Source organism: Podarcis pityusensis (assembly GCF_964106645.2).
Source record: "Podarcis pityusensis genome assembly, chromosome: 15".
Taxonomy (NCBI): Eukaryota; Metazoa; Chordata; class Lepidosauria; order Squamata; family Lacertidae; genus Podarcis; species Podarcis pityusensis.
Genome location: NC_138040.1, coordinates 29,441,298 through 29,457,074, shown reverse-complemented (window position 1 = coordinate 29,457,074; position 15,777 = coordinate 29,441,298). Strand labels below are relative to the sequence as shown.

The 15,777-nt window shown below is 48.7% G+C and overlaps 1 protein-coding gene across 2 annotated transcripts; it reads left to right on the top strand.

Moving 5' to 3' along the window:
• The first annotated feature begins 1,694 nt into the window (after window positions 1-1,694).
• HMBS (hydroxymethylbilane synthase) lies at window positions 1,695-15,353 on the top strand. Of its 2 annotated transcripts, none has more exons than XM_080983651.1 (14): window positions 1,695-1,855; window positions 4,931-4,984; window positions 7,249-7,321; window positions 8,206-8,255; window positions 8,347-8,402; window positions 8,906-8,983; window positions 9,347-9,424; window positions 9,724-9,799; window positions 10,251-10,364; window positions 10,622-10,660; window positions 12,189-12,308; window positions 12,807-12,860; window positions 13,648-13,737; window positions 14,819-15,353. In XM_080983651.1, exons 1-14 carry the CDS (start codon window positions 1,832-1,834, stop codon window positions 14,987-14,989), a joined length of 1,077 nt encoding a protein of 358 aa, XP_080839777.1. In that variant the 5' UTR covers window positions 1,695-1,831; the 3' UTR covers window positions 14,990-15,353. The 2 variants fall into 2 exon arrangements, with proteins under 2 accessions (XP_080839777.1, XP_080839776.1); XM_080983650.1 differs by lacking the exon at window positions 1,695-1,855 and adding an exon at window positions 3,721-3,954.
• The last annotated feature ends 424 nt before the right edge of the window (window positions 15,354-15,777 follow it).

The following is a 15,777-nucleotide window of genomic DNA, read 5'->3' as shown; positions in this document are numbered from 1 at the left end:
CTATGGGTCTTGCTGTATATGTATGTATACTCTTGCTTCCTTTCTGAACAACTGCCTCTCTCTCCCTCCCGCCTTCCCAATTCTTTGGTATTTCTTTGAGAGCCAAGAGGAGCTGCTTCATAGAAAAGGCCCAGTTCTGTGGCTAATCTTGCTCAGGATTAGATTTCTGGTATAGTTTGTGGGTGGTAGAAGCTGGGCCTGCAGGCAGATGGCTGTTATCTGAGCTGGTTCCTCCCATCTCCTCTGCTGCAATTAGCTTCCTACCACCCCGTCACTTCACCTCCTTGGTTCTTGACTTTGCAAGAGCAATTATGCATTGGAACTGTGCTGCAAGCCACAGGGAGCTTGCTTCCTGCTCCTTCATCTTTCTTGGGGCACCATCTTATACCACAGAGGGAGGAATAATCTTTGAGGCTAGATGCAGGCTTGAGCTTCCTCCCACAGCTGCCTGCTCTTTTCTCTCTCTGGAGATAATGAGGAAAATGCAGTTCACTCTAAACCATGAATTGATGTATGTTGGGACAAAATACCTTAATTTTACATATACCTCGTGGTCTGTGAATCTGATGGTGAGTTGCCAGGAATGAGACCTTCAGGGTGGCAGTGGATAGCTCAATGAAGTTGTTGACATAGCATGTGGTAGCTGTGAAAAAGGACAACTTCCATGCTAGGGATCATTGGGAAAGAAACTGAAAAGAAAACTGTTGATATCATAATGCTGCAACACCAATCTATGGAAAAAATATTACATTGTTAGAAAAGGGTACCCAAAATGATGGATGGAATGACTGATTTAGAGAAAAGTTTAGTAAATGGAGTGAAGGAGTTGGTTGTTCTCACTTGGTTGGGCTGTTACTGGCATACAGGACTAGGTGGTGTGTGGGCTACAGCAGCAGAGCTGCTCTTACACTATTTATAGTTATGCTCTTTGGGAGCTGGGGTTCCTAATAAGCATCGTTAAACCTCTTCACTTCCATCAGTTGGTCCAATCCCCTTTTAATAAAACACATGCCAATTTCCTTGCTGGATCCAATCAAGCACCACACTCGTCTACTATCCTGCCAGCTGCACTTGCTAATTAGACCACCTCCAATAAACTCATTTGCAGCACCATCAGGGATGAACACCAGTCAGTGGGTCCCATTTTCAGTATGCAGTGATATACTTCTTATGCACCTGGGGTCTCCATATTACAGGATGAAAAGCCTGAGAGACCTCTCCGTTTAAGGTAGTGTTCGTTGTCAGCTCATCTTGTAGCAGAGAGTTACACAGGAAGCAGCTATACACAAACCAGACCATTGGCCCTTCTGCCTCATTGGCTGGCTGGCTGGCAGCGGCTCTCCCAGGCCTTTCAAGCAGCGTTTCCTCAATTTTAGAATAAATCTCGTGACACTTTTGAAGGCAATTTGCAGGTAGTTTGCATAATACTATCTAGGCCAGCCCCTTTCAAAGCCTAACTGGCGTACTCGGGCAGGAGACGCTCCGCTGCCCGTAAAATATGCGGCCGGAGCCACGTGCAGCGCCTCACTGCAAGGACCGGAGCGCGAAGCGACACAGCGGCGCCCCCGGCTTCGCGTTTCCGAAAAGGGCGTGCGCCGCGTCGACGGCAATTACGGTATAAAGGGGCCTCGTGAGCCACCTCCCATTCATGGAAAGCCGCCTGTGGGAGGAACAGGAAGCCGGAAGTGACGTCCGGGACGGGGAGGCGCATGCGTGGCTCCGCGGAGTGGCGATGGAACCGGCAGCGCCTAGTTGACCCAGAGCGGGACCCCCTCCAGCCCTCGCCCCGCCTGCCTGCCGGCCCCCTTCGCTGCTCGGCGCCACCAGCGGCATGACCAGCTCTCCGCCCGCCTCGGTGAGCCTCTCCGCCGCTGCCTTGACCGGCGCTTCGCTCGCTTTGGGGAGGGGGAGGGAGAGAGGGGGCGAAGGGGCGGGGCTTCCAGGGGCTCAGCCAATGGCGGAGGACGTCGCGAGGTGACCTCTGTGCATGGTGGTGACCTCACGCGCGTCGCGGGGGTCTTTAATGAGATGCAAATAAGTTCAGCCCCCGCGGGTGGGCCTGGGGACGGGGGTTGTCTCCGACCATGGCTGCCTATCTGCTACTCTTCCCCACCCCCGACTCTCTCTCTTCCTACATTTGTGTGTCCTCCAGTGCTGCTTTTCTTTGGAAGGGGGAATATAGTTGTTAAATAGTAGTGCTAGTTTGATTTTTATGAAACTTGATTTATATACACGCACACACAATTTTGTTTATGATAGCAGCAGTAGCAAGAACAACAACAGGGCACTGGCCTCGTTCAAGTGCTCAAAGTGTTTCATGTTAGTATCCCTGTAATCCGCTTTATATCTGCAGAGAAACATTGGGAGAGGCTGGTGTTTCTCCCAGGGCTATTTTGCCCTTTGCCGGTCAAGGGAGGCAGGTTGCATTTCTAGAATGTGCTCCTGCCAAAATCAGATGCCTCTTGTTTCTTGCACAACCTTGTGCAACTTGAGCTCTGCCTCTGTGTAGCAAGGCACTCTTGCCTAATCCACAGGGTGGCTTTGTAGGACACACCTTTGCCCTGTTAGGTAGTACACTGTACAGATACCTCCAGGCAGTTTCTACTAGCAGCCAAGGTGAGCCAGAGTGCGGTGGCGGCGAAGAGAAGTGTGGGTTTGCTGCTTTCAGGTGCCCTCTTGCATTCCCCTCTGCTATAGGGTGCTTCATCAAGCTGTTTTTCTAGTTTCTGCATGCACACTCACACTTTCACTTACCCTTTCAAAGTTCCGCTGGGAATACATCCCATAGCCTTCCCATGGCGAGACTGTTATATTAGCTTCCAAACCTGAGACTTTGCCTGGATTTGGGGCTGTTGGGCCTGAGCCTTTTGGGTGATACTGTATGGTGGACACCTACACAGCTTGCCTGTTTCTGTGTTTTCAGTCCCAGATTCAAACAAATTCTCTTCTCTCTTCACACTAAGCACCTCTTTCTGTCCCCCTTGGCTGCATAATTGCCCTACAAACACAGAAACTGCTGCTTTCAGCACCCTGATGGTATCTCTCTTTTTCTTCCCTAAAGCTAAGCAGCTAGTGCTCATGGCTATGTTTGATGAAGACTGAAGGGAACTGATGATTTGGGGTTGACTTCCAGAAGTCACACATGGGGCTTCTGTACCTTGTGACTACCAATCTCTCCTATGAACTATTGATATCTACTGCCCATTTTCAGCTCTACTGCCCACCTGTGTCCCATTCCTGTGTTTTGCCCTATCTCCCTGCATCCCATTTCTTGTCTATGTACTCCTTTCCATGGCCACTATCCTAAGAGGAGCCACATTCTCTTGGGAGATGTCCTAGAAAGTAAATACCAGCCCAGCTTGTGCACTTCCTTGCTGCAGAACTATGTGGATGGCACAGATAGCACTGGCCACCATGGGTGGAAGCAAGTTGGTTATCAGGATGATAGCTTCCTGCATTCTGATCCATTGAGATTATAGTTGTTTGCCATGCAGTTTGATTGTATCTCCCCTTCTGCGCCGCCACCCTCCCCCTGCTCTATATTGCAAATAAGTGGTTGAAATGTCCCTTGTTCACTTGTGCAAATGGCCCCTTTGTCAATTGCTTTGCCCTGGGAGATTGTCTTCTGCTGCCTGCCTTTCCCAGAACAATTTCTTTCTGTGCAAAACCTGGACAGTTCCTTGCAAGCAGCCCCTGCAGCTGCAGTTCCCTCCAGGCTCAGTTCCTTCCTTCTCCCCACCCCCCTTGAACGCCCTTTCCCCTTCTCTGCCTTATCTCTGCTGCCAGGTTGGGGCTAGTTTGCAAGGAGAGACTCCCTTGATTAGACGCTGACAGAGCAAGGCAGCAGGTCTTCCTCTCCCCTCTAGCAAAGACATCTTTCTCCTCCTCCTCTTCACTGGGTCCTGGGTTGCAAACCTCATTGAGATGGCAAAGGTGGTGCTGCAGGACAGTCAGGTAAGAGGTGTATGTCTCTCCAGGCCTCTTTGCGGGTCTGCGGAAATATTTCCAAATCTTAACAGCCATTTTGACAGGTCTGAAGGTTTTCTGGCCTTGGGTTATTGTCCAGGACTTCATATTTCTCTCCCTGTCTCTCTTACCCACACACATGCATACACAATCTCTCTTTTCAGCTGTGTGTGTTATGGCATATTTAGGGATGAAACTTTACCGCAACCGACTGACCCTACTGAGGAATACTTCTCTCTTCAATTAGGACTCGATAGGCCCTTAACTGATAATGTTTGTCTTAGTGCTATCTTGTCCTGTGCCCTGTATGGCTCTGCAGGCACCTTTTCCTACAGGGCCCTTGCTAGTTCCATGTGCTGCTTACCTGCATTGCACGACCTGGTCTTTGGGGGACTCTTGGGAAGCAGATGACTCTGCCCCTTGGGGCCAGTTGTGCTACTGAATAATCTCCGCTTCTTTCAGGTCTTTGACACATGTGTTCTTTGCCCTGAAGCCTGTCAAGGGTTGCTGGGCTAGGGCTGGTCAGGTCAGGCAATAAAAACGACATTAGTAATAGTTGTTTGTGGTTGTGCCAACAATGTTATGGTGCTTTACAGCACAACAAAGGGAAAGGCGGGCCCCTGCCCAGAGAAGCGTAGAATTTTAGATCTGACACAAGGGAGGCAGGAAAGAGGGATGGGTATCTAATTGCACATTGCTCAGCTATCCTTTAGGGCTGTTCCTTTTAATGCAGCGAACATTGCAGAAGGCGTCTGCCCAGGTAAGTTCCAGTGTGGGGCTTCCTGGGATGCCTTCTGTGTCCACTTCCATGGCTGAACTGTACCACCCTGCTTGGCAGCCCCTTTGTGAGGAAAGGCTTGGCTGGTGCAAGCTTTCTCTTAATGTAGGGTTTTGCGGGGAGATTGTGGAAATGCCACCATAATAACCCTCCCTCTTTGGAGTAATTGGAGACATTTCTTCACAGGAGAAGAATGGCTTGAAGAAAGAGACTATCCGCGTGGGAACAAGGAAAAGCCAGGTGAGGTTCTTGTCATTAGCGTTCTCTTGCCTGCCTGCTGCTTTTCTCTCTCTGCTTTTCCTGGGTCTGCTTCTTGCAAAGTGTTCGTACAAACAGGACTGTGCATTGACTGGTGAATGGATTTGCATTGGGACAACAGGGCATTTTCTGTTCCTTTTCTAGTAACCAGGTTGGAACAGAGGAAGGCAGGGAAAGACGGCTGGTGCTGAAGAGAGCAAGTCCTGGAACGAAGTGTATTCTTGAAGAACTGGGTTATAGGGGTGGATAATAGCAATATATAAAAATGCCTTATGAAAAGGACAAAGAACTATTCTGGCCTTATGTCCCAGGAGGGGAGAGCTCAGATGAGCATTTGGAGAGGCTTCTTAAAGGCAAGAGCAGTTCTAACACTGAAACCATGGTGGACTCTCCCTTGGGAAGGTACAGAGCTCAGTGGTGGAGCTCTTGTGGTTCAATCCCCAGCATCTCCAGGTAGGGCTGTGAAAGAAGACTCCCTGCCTGAAACCCTGGAAGAATGGCTGCTAGTCAGTGCTCACCAAACTGAGCTCGAGGGAGCAATGGTTTGTCTTGGGATAAGGCAGTTTCCTGTATTGCCTCTCTGGGGTCTTTAGGCAGAGGCTGGACAATCCTTTCTTAGAGATGTTGCTGGGTTTTCTGTATCAAGCAAAGCTTAGACTTAGAGTCCCCCACTGCTGCCGCAGCTCTTAATGACTGCTGTGCAGGAACTCACATATTCTGGGAACTATCCTTGCCCTCCCCTTCAGTAATAGCAAATTCCAAATTTATATTAGGCTAAGTATGACAGGAGCTGTGTTCCCAAATGTGCATCTTTCTGAATTATATTTCACTCAGTGCTGCTCCTCAAGGCTTTGTCCCTTTGCTACTATTGCTGTAATTTGCTAGCAGCCACAGGGTTTCGTTTGTCAGGCTGTTACTTAAGTGTTTGTCAGCTGTGCTACTTCCCTGCTGCTCATTGATCTTAATGATCTTAAAAGTTTTCATTCGTATCCACCTGGCAATTAATCCGTACTTCTCCAGCTGAATTGCTTTGGTGGTGTTGAGCAACCATCAGTTCCCCTGACCTTTCTTTTGCCAGGAGGATGCAAAGATTTCCCCATGGGCCACCCTAGCAGGAGCAAAGAAGTACGCCCAAGAGCCAAGGCTGGGAGGGGCAGACTTGTAAAGAAAGATAATGCTCCACCCTTGTGGTGGAGAGCTAATCTCCCATCTGCCTCCTGTTGTTGAGGCTGGTGGCAGTTCAGGAATAAACCCAGAAAGCCTGTTTGTAACAGGGGCCTAGGATGGGGCGGCACCTCAGGGTGTGAAAGATCTCCTTTTCCCTAGAAGCCCTGTCCTGGGGGCCAGAAGTGGGTCTCCTTCTCTCAGAACATAAGAATTGCCCTGCAGCCGGGTCACGTCCAAGACCCGTCTAGTCCAGCATCTGGTTCTCACAGTGGCCAACCACATAATAATAATAATAATAATAATAATAATAATAATAATAATAACCATTCCTTCCTTCATTCCTTCCCTGCCCATCTGGCTGAGTTTCCCCAGCCACTCTTGGAGCCCACGAGAAGGACCTGAGTGCAGCAGCAATATTTTCACTATTGCATTTCTCAGCAACTGATATTCAAAGGCACACAGCCTCCAACGCTGGATGCAGAACGCAGCCATTGTAGCTAATATTCCATTGATAGCCTTTCATCCCTTTTTATAGCCCCTGAAATTGATGACCATCTCTATGTCTTGTGGGAGCAAACCCTGCAATTTAATTACGCTCTGTGTGAAGAAGTCCTTCCCTTTGCCTGTCTGGAATCCTGCAACACTTGGCTTCAGTGAATGGTATTTCTGCAGAGCTTCATTCTAGGATGTTTGCTGAGCACACATCAGCTGCGCTGCTGCCTCTGCTTCCTTTGTGGGCTCAGAGGTGCCTTTTCATTCTCTGACTGGCTTAAGCCAAGTTTGCTCTCTTCATGCCCGGCTTTTTTTCTGTGGCTCCCGAAGCTGGGGGGGGGGGGGGGGGAGAGAGCAGATCACAGACATGAACCGGACCCAAAACCGATGAGCATGACGTGCATAGGAAGTGGGACTGGAAGTCTCATGTCTTTTGAGCTCTTGTGGGAGCAGCATATCGGAGCAAGAATCTGCGCACATGTCTTCCTCTGACAGCAGGTGCATTGGGCACACTTGCCGCCTGCGCCTTTTGGGTCATAGGTAGGGCACACTGATTGACTTTGCCTTCCTTCTCTCTGAAATTGCAGCTCGCCCGGATCCAGACGGACAGTGTGGTTCAGATGCTGCAGGAGCGCCACCCTCGCCTCTGCTTTGAGATTGGTGAGTGTGTGAGGCAGAAAGCCGGGGAATTAGGTATTGACCCAGTGCTGGGTGAGAGCAGCCTTAGGTGCACAGACAGAGTGCTGAGTTTTTCTGACCTGGTGCATGGAGAGGATGGGCTTGTGTGGCACCTAGCTTTGTATTATTATTATTATTATTATTATTATTATTATTAATAATAATAATAATATGACCATTCCTTCAAGACTCACAGGGTGGCTTACCATGTAAACCCCAAAATACATAATATTTATTTATTTATTTAATACATTTATATGCCTTTTTTACCTTCCAATGAGCTCAAGGCAGTGTACATACAGTATTTTTCGCTCTATAACACACACCCGACCATAACACGCACGTAGTTTTTAGAGGAGAAAAATCCGTAGGCATGCCACCCGTAGGCATTCCCTCCATAACACGCACAGACATTTCCCCTTACTTTCTAGGAGGAAAAAAGTAAGTGTTATGGTGCAAAAAATACGGTAGTTCTCCTCCCCATTTCATCCTCTCAACAGCCCTGTGAGGTAGGTTAGACTAAGAGTTACCCAGTGAGCTTCATGGCTGAGTGGGAATTCGAACCCTGGTCTCCCAGGTCCTACTCCCAACCCATTATCAGTTATGCCACATGTTCAGTAGTAGCAAACATAAACAATATCCCCCACCCACACAGTTTAAAAGACCATAGATTATTTAAGTAGCCAAAGGTCTGGGATAAGAGAGATGTTTTTGCCTGGCGCCAGTTTGTGTCCTACCCTACTAAAGCAGTGAGCAGCTAGGAAGTCCACACATCGCTCACCCTTGTTGTGGCTCATGTCCTACTGGTGTTTGTCATCTTTCCTGATCTTCCCTCTTCCTTCTTTCCTTCCTCTCTCTCTGAATAGTTGCCATGTCAACCACAGGTGACAAGATCCTGGACACAGCTCTGTCCAAGGTAAGCAGCCGTATGCTCCCTGGGCTCATGACACAACCGGAAACGGATAGAAAAAGCAGCCCAGGTTGTAACATGCTCTTTTCCCATTTAGATTGGTGAGAAAAGCCTATTTACGAAGGAACTGGAAAATGCACTGGAAAGAAATGAGTAAGTTCTCTTTGGCTGGGAGGTGCGGGAGAAAGCTCTCCTTGGCAGGCAATGCCTGGTGGTGCCCTTGGCACTGGTGCTTTTGATCTGAGCAGGAGTCCACGTCCTGGTAGGCAATGGATTCTTCCAGAGCCAGGAAGTCTTCTCTTGAGCGAAAGCGTTTCCTGTAACCCAGCGTTGCAGCTTGGGAGTCCAGCAACTGTGGGGAGGGGGAGCCCAGTCCTGGCGCATAACTGGGGAGAGAGAGCTCTGATGCTTCCTGTAAAAAAATGGGTGTTTTTCCTGCTCTTTCCTGAAACATAAGGGCCTGATGTTTAAAACTGTGTCAGCAATCCTGAGCAGTAGGCCACATTGAGACTGACATGCCCAGGCCCACCCAGCAAAGCTTCATAGCCAAGCAGGGATCTGCGCTGAGGTCTTACGCTTCATAATTGCTCTCTCTCTGCCCATCCTGGGCCCGTAAGGTTGGCACACCCTTGACCAGCTCATTTCTTCCCTTCCAGGGTTGACTTGGTGGTTCACTCCCTGAAGGACCTGCCCACATCCCTCCCACCTGGCTTCACCATCGGTGCAGTTTGCAAGTGAGTTTGGGCTCCTCTGCTTCCTTCTGCCTGACTGGTGCTCAACGCTCCGGCTCTTGGTCCATCAGAGTTTGCCCTGGCCAGGCATCCGACTTCCCATTTCCACGTTAGCTGTTGGTCCCTGTGGAAGTGGGCGTGCCCACCAAACCACCTAACTTCCAGAGCATCAGATGGGTAATGCCTTCTTTAACCCATCTCAACTGGCCACTGCCTTAGGCCAAGTGGTGGCCTTTGCTGTGAACAGACAAAAGTCCGGGTCATGGAGCCTCCAGCTGTCTCTTTGCAAGAAACTTGGAGGCAGCTGCTGCTGCTGCAGCCCAGCTGACCTGCTCCCTAAAAGGCAACCCCATCTGTCCCTTGCAGGAGAGAGAGTCCGTATGATGCAGTCGTCTTCCACCCTAAGCATGCAGGCAAGAGCCTCCACAGCCTCCCTGAGAAGAGGTGAGTTCCACTTGTTCCTTCCCTGGGTTCCATCTGGTGTGCAGGAAGGGCTGAAACTAGCATTTTGCCCCAGCTTCAACCCCTCTTGGGTAGCAGTGCTGAGAGGGGTCCCTGCCTGCCTGAGGTCTTGGCCAGAGTTGACACTTTGCTGCCAGGAAATAACAGCACATGGTCCCGTGTAGACAATGTTTGTGCAGAGGTGTCCGGGGGGGGGGACTGTTCCTAACTCTGCTCAGACGGGTGAGGCTGACCAGTCCAGACACTTCTTTGACGCCGTTTTCCTTTTGGCTCTCTGGCAGCGTGATCGGGACCAGCTCACTTCGCCGGGCAGCTCAGCTGAAGAGAAAGTTCCCTCACCTGGAATTCAGGGATATTGTATCCTTTGAAAATGACCCCTTGACTTAGACTGGCCCTTGAAAAGCCTCTGCACTCAAATCAGCTGCTCTTGCCACCACGTTTGAAAAGGACACCTTGTGGGGGGTGAATTTCCTAGTGGGGAATGTGGCCCTTCCTTTGAATACGCAGCTTCTGTTATATTGAAGCAGGTCTCAATCGTTTGTTGGCCAGGTGGGAAAAACTGGCCTGCAATATGATAACTTTTTCAAGTCCACGCATCCCTGGCTTGGCTTTGAATCCAGGGCCCAGCAGCCACTGCTGAGATGCAGCCCGGAGGCCTGGCAGAGGAGCTAAGGTCTTGAGCCGCCTTCTCCCCTGCAGAGAGGGACTGTGGTGTAAGAACACCCTCCCTGGTGGCCAGCTCTGGAAGTGCAGGCCATGGGCCACCCAACCAGGGATCTCTGTGGTTTTCCCTTAATCCTTCTTGTAGAGGGGAAATTTGAACACTCGCTTGAAGAAGCTGGATGAGAAGGAGGATTTCAGCGCCATCGTCCTGGCAGCGGCTGGCCTCAGGCGGATGGGCTGGGACAGCCGCATTGGTCAAGTAAGTGGGGCAGAAGAGATTGGGATGAAGGTTGTTCCCCGCCCCTGCCCCTCCATCGTGCCCAGGGAGCTTCTCCTCCTTGTATCCTCAGTTTTTGAGATGCTCACTGATGTCTGCATTCCTTCGGGATATATAAACTGAATGAATTTGTGAAACGCCCTGAGATGTATAGGGCTGTATACAAATTTAAAATAAATAAAATATTTTGCTCCTCCTTTGTTCTGAGCATCACCAACCCTCATTCTGCTTTCCTCCAGGTCCTGAGCCCCGCAGACTGCTTGTACGCAGTTGGGCAGGTATGTGATGTGCTCTCCGTTCCGGCCCTGCTGTGTGCGCGAACAGCTGAGCCTCCCCAAGACACCCCTGCTTCTTGAGGGTGCCTTTCGCTCTTTTTCCAACTGCTCCTCGCCCTCAAATGAGCATCCCAAAGTCAGGCTATGCGCATCTTCCAACGGATTCTCTCCAGAGAGCAAACTCTCATCTGGTGTGAATCCCAAAGCTGGAAGGTTAAATGGCCTTGGTGCTCCGAGGCTGCGCCCCTTGCCCTGGTGGGTACCAGCTTCTGCATCCTCCCATTTGTGCAGGGATGGCTAACCTGTGGCCCTCTAGAATTTGTTGGCCTACATCCCCCATCAATCCTGGCCCATGTACTGTAAAGTGCACGAACTGTAAACTGTAAAAGTGGGTTTCCCCAAATTTAAAAATCACTCAAAATGTTGCTAAGCTCTTTCACTGCATGCCTTGCTTGCCCCTTGTCCAAAAGTAGGTGAAATGTATGCATCGTGGGAATCCTTGAAGACATGTTATTTTGTCTCTCGGAAATCCCAGCAACAAAAATACCAAAATCCATCACAGGGCAATTCCTTTCTAAAGCCAACCAGAATGTCACAAAATATTGTGCTAGCTTTTGAGTCCCCCAGAACTATTCATTGGGCTGGATCAGAGGTTTTCAACCTTTTTGAGTCCATGGCTGTTTTATCCAAATACATTCTTTTTGCAGCACTCCTGTGGGGCTCAGGAGCCCATTTATGTCACCCCTTGCTAGCAGAGCTGATAGCCTCTCAACTTTATTCAAACACCCTCCTTTGTGGAGTGTTCCCTCAGCCTCCTCTCCTCTCCCCTCTCCTTGGGAGTCCTCCAGGCAGCTATTGCTGCTGCCCGTGGTTTCTGAGCTGCCCCCCCCCAAGAGGTGCCCCCCAGAGGCACCATTCACCGCAGAGCTTATAGCCAGGGCTGCTGCAATAAGCAGTTGTGCAAACCTTTGGGAGGCAGAGCCACAAGAGGGCATCAGAGGAGGAAGGGAAAGAAAGAAAGAAAGAAAGAAAGAAAGAAAGAAAGAAAGAAAGAAAGAAAGAAAGAAAGGAAGGAGGCCAGAGGCCAGTGTTTCTTGCGGCACCCCGACCATCATTCAAGGCACCCCAGGGTGCCACGGCACACTGGTTCAAAACCACTGGGCTAAATAGTAAAGAAAACACAGAAACTTAAAAGCTTGCACTATATTGTGACATTTTGGTTGACCTAATAAAGGCATTGGCATAATACGGATTTAGTAATTTTTCTTATGGGTCTGTATGGCTGGCTTCCCCTAAGCAGTTTTTAGCAGGGGCTTGTGGGAGAGGGGTATTGGATGCTTTGGTGGTCGTATGTCTCCATCTCAAGCTCATTCCTGCTTTACAGAGTAGAGACCCTGCTCCTGTTGTTCTCTGGCTGCTGACCCTTGTCACTGCAGAGCAGAGGCTTTGAACGCTGTGGGGGCTGCGTAGCCACTAGGCTGTTCTAGAAGCTGAGAAGGGCCTCTTTCCCTGCTCCTCTTCCTTTCTCCAGGGAGCCTTAGCAGTGGAGGTGAGAGCCAGGGACCAGGAGATCCTCAATATGGTGTCCGTCCTGCACGATGGTGAGACAGTGCTGCGCTGTATTGCAGAGAGGGCCTTCATGAAGCACTTGGTAGGTTTCAGGAAGTGCTTGATCGGAGGCCACAGCAGCCACCTGCTTATGTGGGGTGCTTCCTTCCCAGGGAGGAGTTCAGGGATTTTTAAAAAAAAAATAGTTCTGAGTTGCATTTGTTTCTCAGTTTGATCCTTTCCCAGGGTATGCATTGTGACTCGCAGTTATTATTGATAGTTTATTGCAATTGTTAAGAGTGAATTTGTTTAGTCATTATTTGTTGATGTTTTGAGTTATTTTATTGTGTCCCATTACAGTCAAATAGATCATTGAATATTACTTTATTTGATATGTCATTCATTAAAGTTATGCCATGTTATGGCTTTTTTAATTGGATCAGGTTATTACAAGAGGTATGTTCTTTGTTGTATATTTTGTTGCTGTGAACCACCTTGTTTAGTAATATAGAAAAGCGGTATGCAAATTAAAAGTGAAATGAAGAGGGAGGCTTGGCAGTAGCAGCCGTGTCATTCACCTCCCCAACATTTTCCATTCCAGGAAGGCGGCTGCAGTGTCCCTGTGGCAGTGAACACTGTGCTGAAGGACTTCCAGGTAATGACAATTCAGAATACCATAGGCCTTGTTTTTTCCAGCCAGCAGCCAGGCTGGGTCTCTCTTAGCAATGGTTTGTGGGCCTCTCCCAGCATTGAAAGCAGTTGGTGGAGGGAGAAACCTGTGCTGAATGCAACAGCCCTGCTTGGTATGAAGGGAAGTGTTCCCTGGCTGAGATGCAAAGAACCCTCGAAGCAGCGAGCTCACATTCATGACACGTGACCCACCTTCTTGGCCTTCCACCTGCAATACAAGGATAACAACACTGGCCTACTCTGTAGGGTCGTTGTAAGGATCACCAGAAGATAATGCATGTAAATTACTTGGAACATTGGGTCCAAATGCTTATTATCAACAGACTAGGTGTTTGCTGACCAGGGATGGAGAATCTGTGGTTCTCCAGATGTTTGATTCCAGTCCCCATCATCCTATTGGCTGTGGCTGATAGCATTTTTAAAGTGGTTTATAATTTTTTTTTTTAATAACTACTGAGTTGGCAGTCTCCCCACTTCAGACATTCATTTCCCTCTTGACTGGATCAGTCTGAGCACTCATCCTGGAAGATTTGGTAGTTCACATAAAAGTTTAAGTTGCTGCTTCCAGCCTGATAATTCCCTCCTGTCCTTCTAGGACCCTTCCTTTTTAAAAAGGTGACTTAATGCTGAATACCGGACTCATGTAGAAGACGTCACACACTGCCTATGGCATCCCTTGGTTTTCCTGCACCTTCTCCAAAGGGAGAGCTGTGTGTGGTGGCTGTTGACATTTTCTCTTTTATTTTCCCTAGTTATATTTGACTGGAGCAGTCTACAGCCTTGATGGATCAGAGAGCCTACGTGAGACCATGCAAGCAAGCATGAATTATTTTCCACATGAGGTACCTGCTACTGTATTGCAAACAGCACATTTTCTAGGCTTCCACATAGGGGAAAACCAGGCCCTTGTTATTCTTTCTGCTTGGCTCCTCCCATGACATAAGAGAGAGAAAAAAGCCAATAAAACTACATCTAAGCAAAGTGTGGGGAGCTTTTGGCTGTTTCTGAACTACAGTTCCCATCATTCCTGGCAATGGGTCCTGCTTGTTCAGACTGATGGAAATTGTAGTTCAGTAATATCTGGAGGGACAAAGCTTCCCCACACCTGATTTAAGCTTTGTTTCATATTATATCCAAAGCAGAGACTGTGGCCTGTTGCTCCCAGACAAGCCACTGTATGTAAGGCAGCAACAGACCCTAATCCTAGATTTCAGTGTTAACAGGAAGCAAAGCCTAAGTGCAACTTACTGGTTTGCTTCACAGGAGTGAAGCAGGAACTATTGCAAAGTATGCAGTAGCATGCTGCTCATTCACACTAAACTATGGCTTATTGTAATGTGCTAACAAGCTCATAGATGTTTTGGCCAATAGTGACAGTCACACTTGTTCAGCCTCCTCCATTAAAAGACCAGCTGTACAATCCTAGCATCTTGTTCATATGGGTTGTCCCCCCCCCCCATCTTACTGCAGGATACAAAACCAATGTTAAATTTGAGGAGGCTCACTAAAAGGACCCCTGACAGTTAAGTCCAGTCGTGAATAACTGTGGGGTTGTGGCACTCATCTCGCTTTACTGGCTGAGAGAGCCAACGTTTGTCCACAGAGTTTTTCCTGGTCATGTGGCCAGAAACCAGAGCAGCGCACGAAAACTCTGTTTACCTTCCCGCTAGAGCGGTACCTATTTATCTCCTTGCACTTTGACATGCTTTTGAACTGCTAGGTTGGCAGGCGCAGGGAGCTCACCCCATCGCGGGGATTTGAACCACGACCTTCCGATCAGCAAGGCCTAGGCTCAGTGGTTTAGACCACAGCACCACCCGTGTCCCCCACTATCCTTCAAATAAATGTGAATCTTGAATCGCTGCCTCTGACCCTAAAATGGCCTATTGCTGGCTAAGGGATTTTGCATCTTTTACTTTTCAGAACGAAGATGGCCCCAACGATGACATCCAGCATGTTGGCATCACTGCAAAGAATTTCTCTCAGTCTGCTCAAGTGGCTGCAGAGAAGTTAGGCATTCAGGTGGCTGAGCTCCTCCTGAGCAGAGGGGCAAAGCACATCCTCAACGTGGCCCGACAGCTCAACGATGCCTGATGGGGGCCTGCCTTGGATGTCAAGCTCCTCTAGCCGTTGTCCTTCATGGAAGCAATGAAGTCTGTCGCAAATCAACCACTGCCCTCTCGGTGAAGGGAATCTTAATTTATTATGGTAGCTACGCCACAGTTCACCTGTGCTGCTAAGGACTGGCTCATGCTGTAGCCTCCAATGGAAGATTCATGCTGGCGGGGATCACTCCCTTTAACACACAGCCTGAATTTTGAGAAAGAGAACCATTTAAAAGAAGTTGGTGCCTTCATTGATTGCTGTAAGGAATAATGTAACCTGGTACAGTTGCATAGAATGAAGTGTATATTTTTTTTAATTATTGCCAAATGGATTAAAGAGATTTAAACTGAAAGTAGTGGAATTCTTATTTGTTTAGCTATAGCTGAATCTACTGCAGCTTACTTATGTATGCATACCAGCTCCTTTAAAGCACATGGCTTTCCCTCAAAGAACCCTGGGAACCACAGTCTGCCCCTGGGAGCTGCAATACCAGCACTCTTAATCAACCACAATTTCCAGAATTCTTTGAGTTTGTAAACAGACCTGTTTTCACCTGAGTATTGCAAAACAATCACCAAAGGGCTTTAGCAGGAAGGAGCAAACCTGCCTGGTCATAATAGAACCATCATGAAGTAAGGGTGGGTAAAAAGAAAACTTTGTAAATCTCAGATCTTCAGAACTCCATCCTCTTTCCAACAGTGGCTAACTAGCTGCTTCCAGGCACCCATACAATAAGCAGGACATGAAAGCAAGACGCAGGAAGCTCTAAGCTCCAT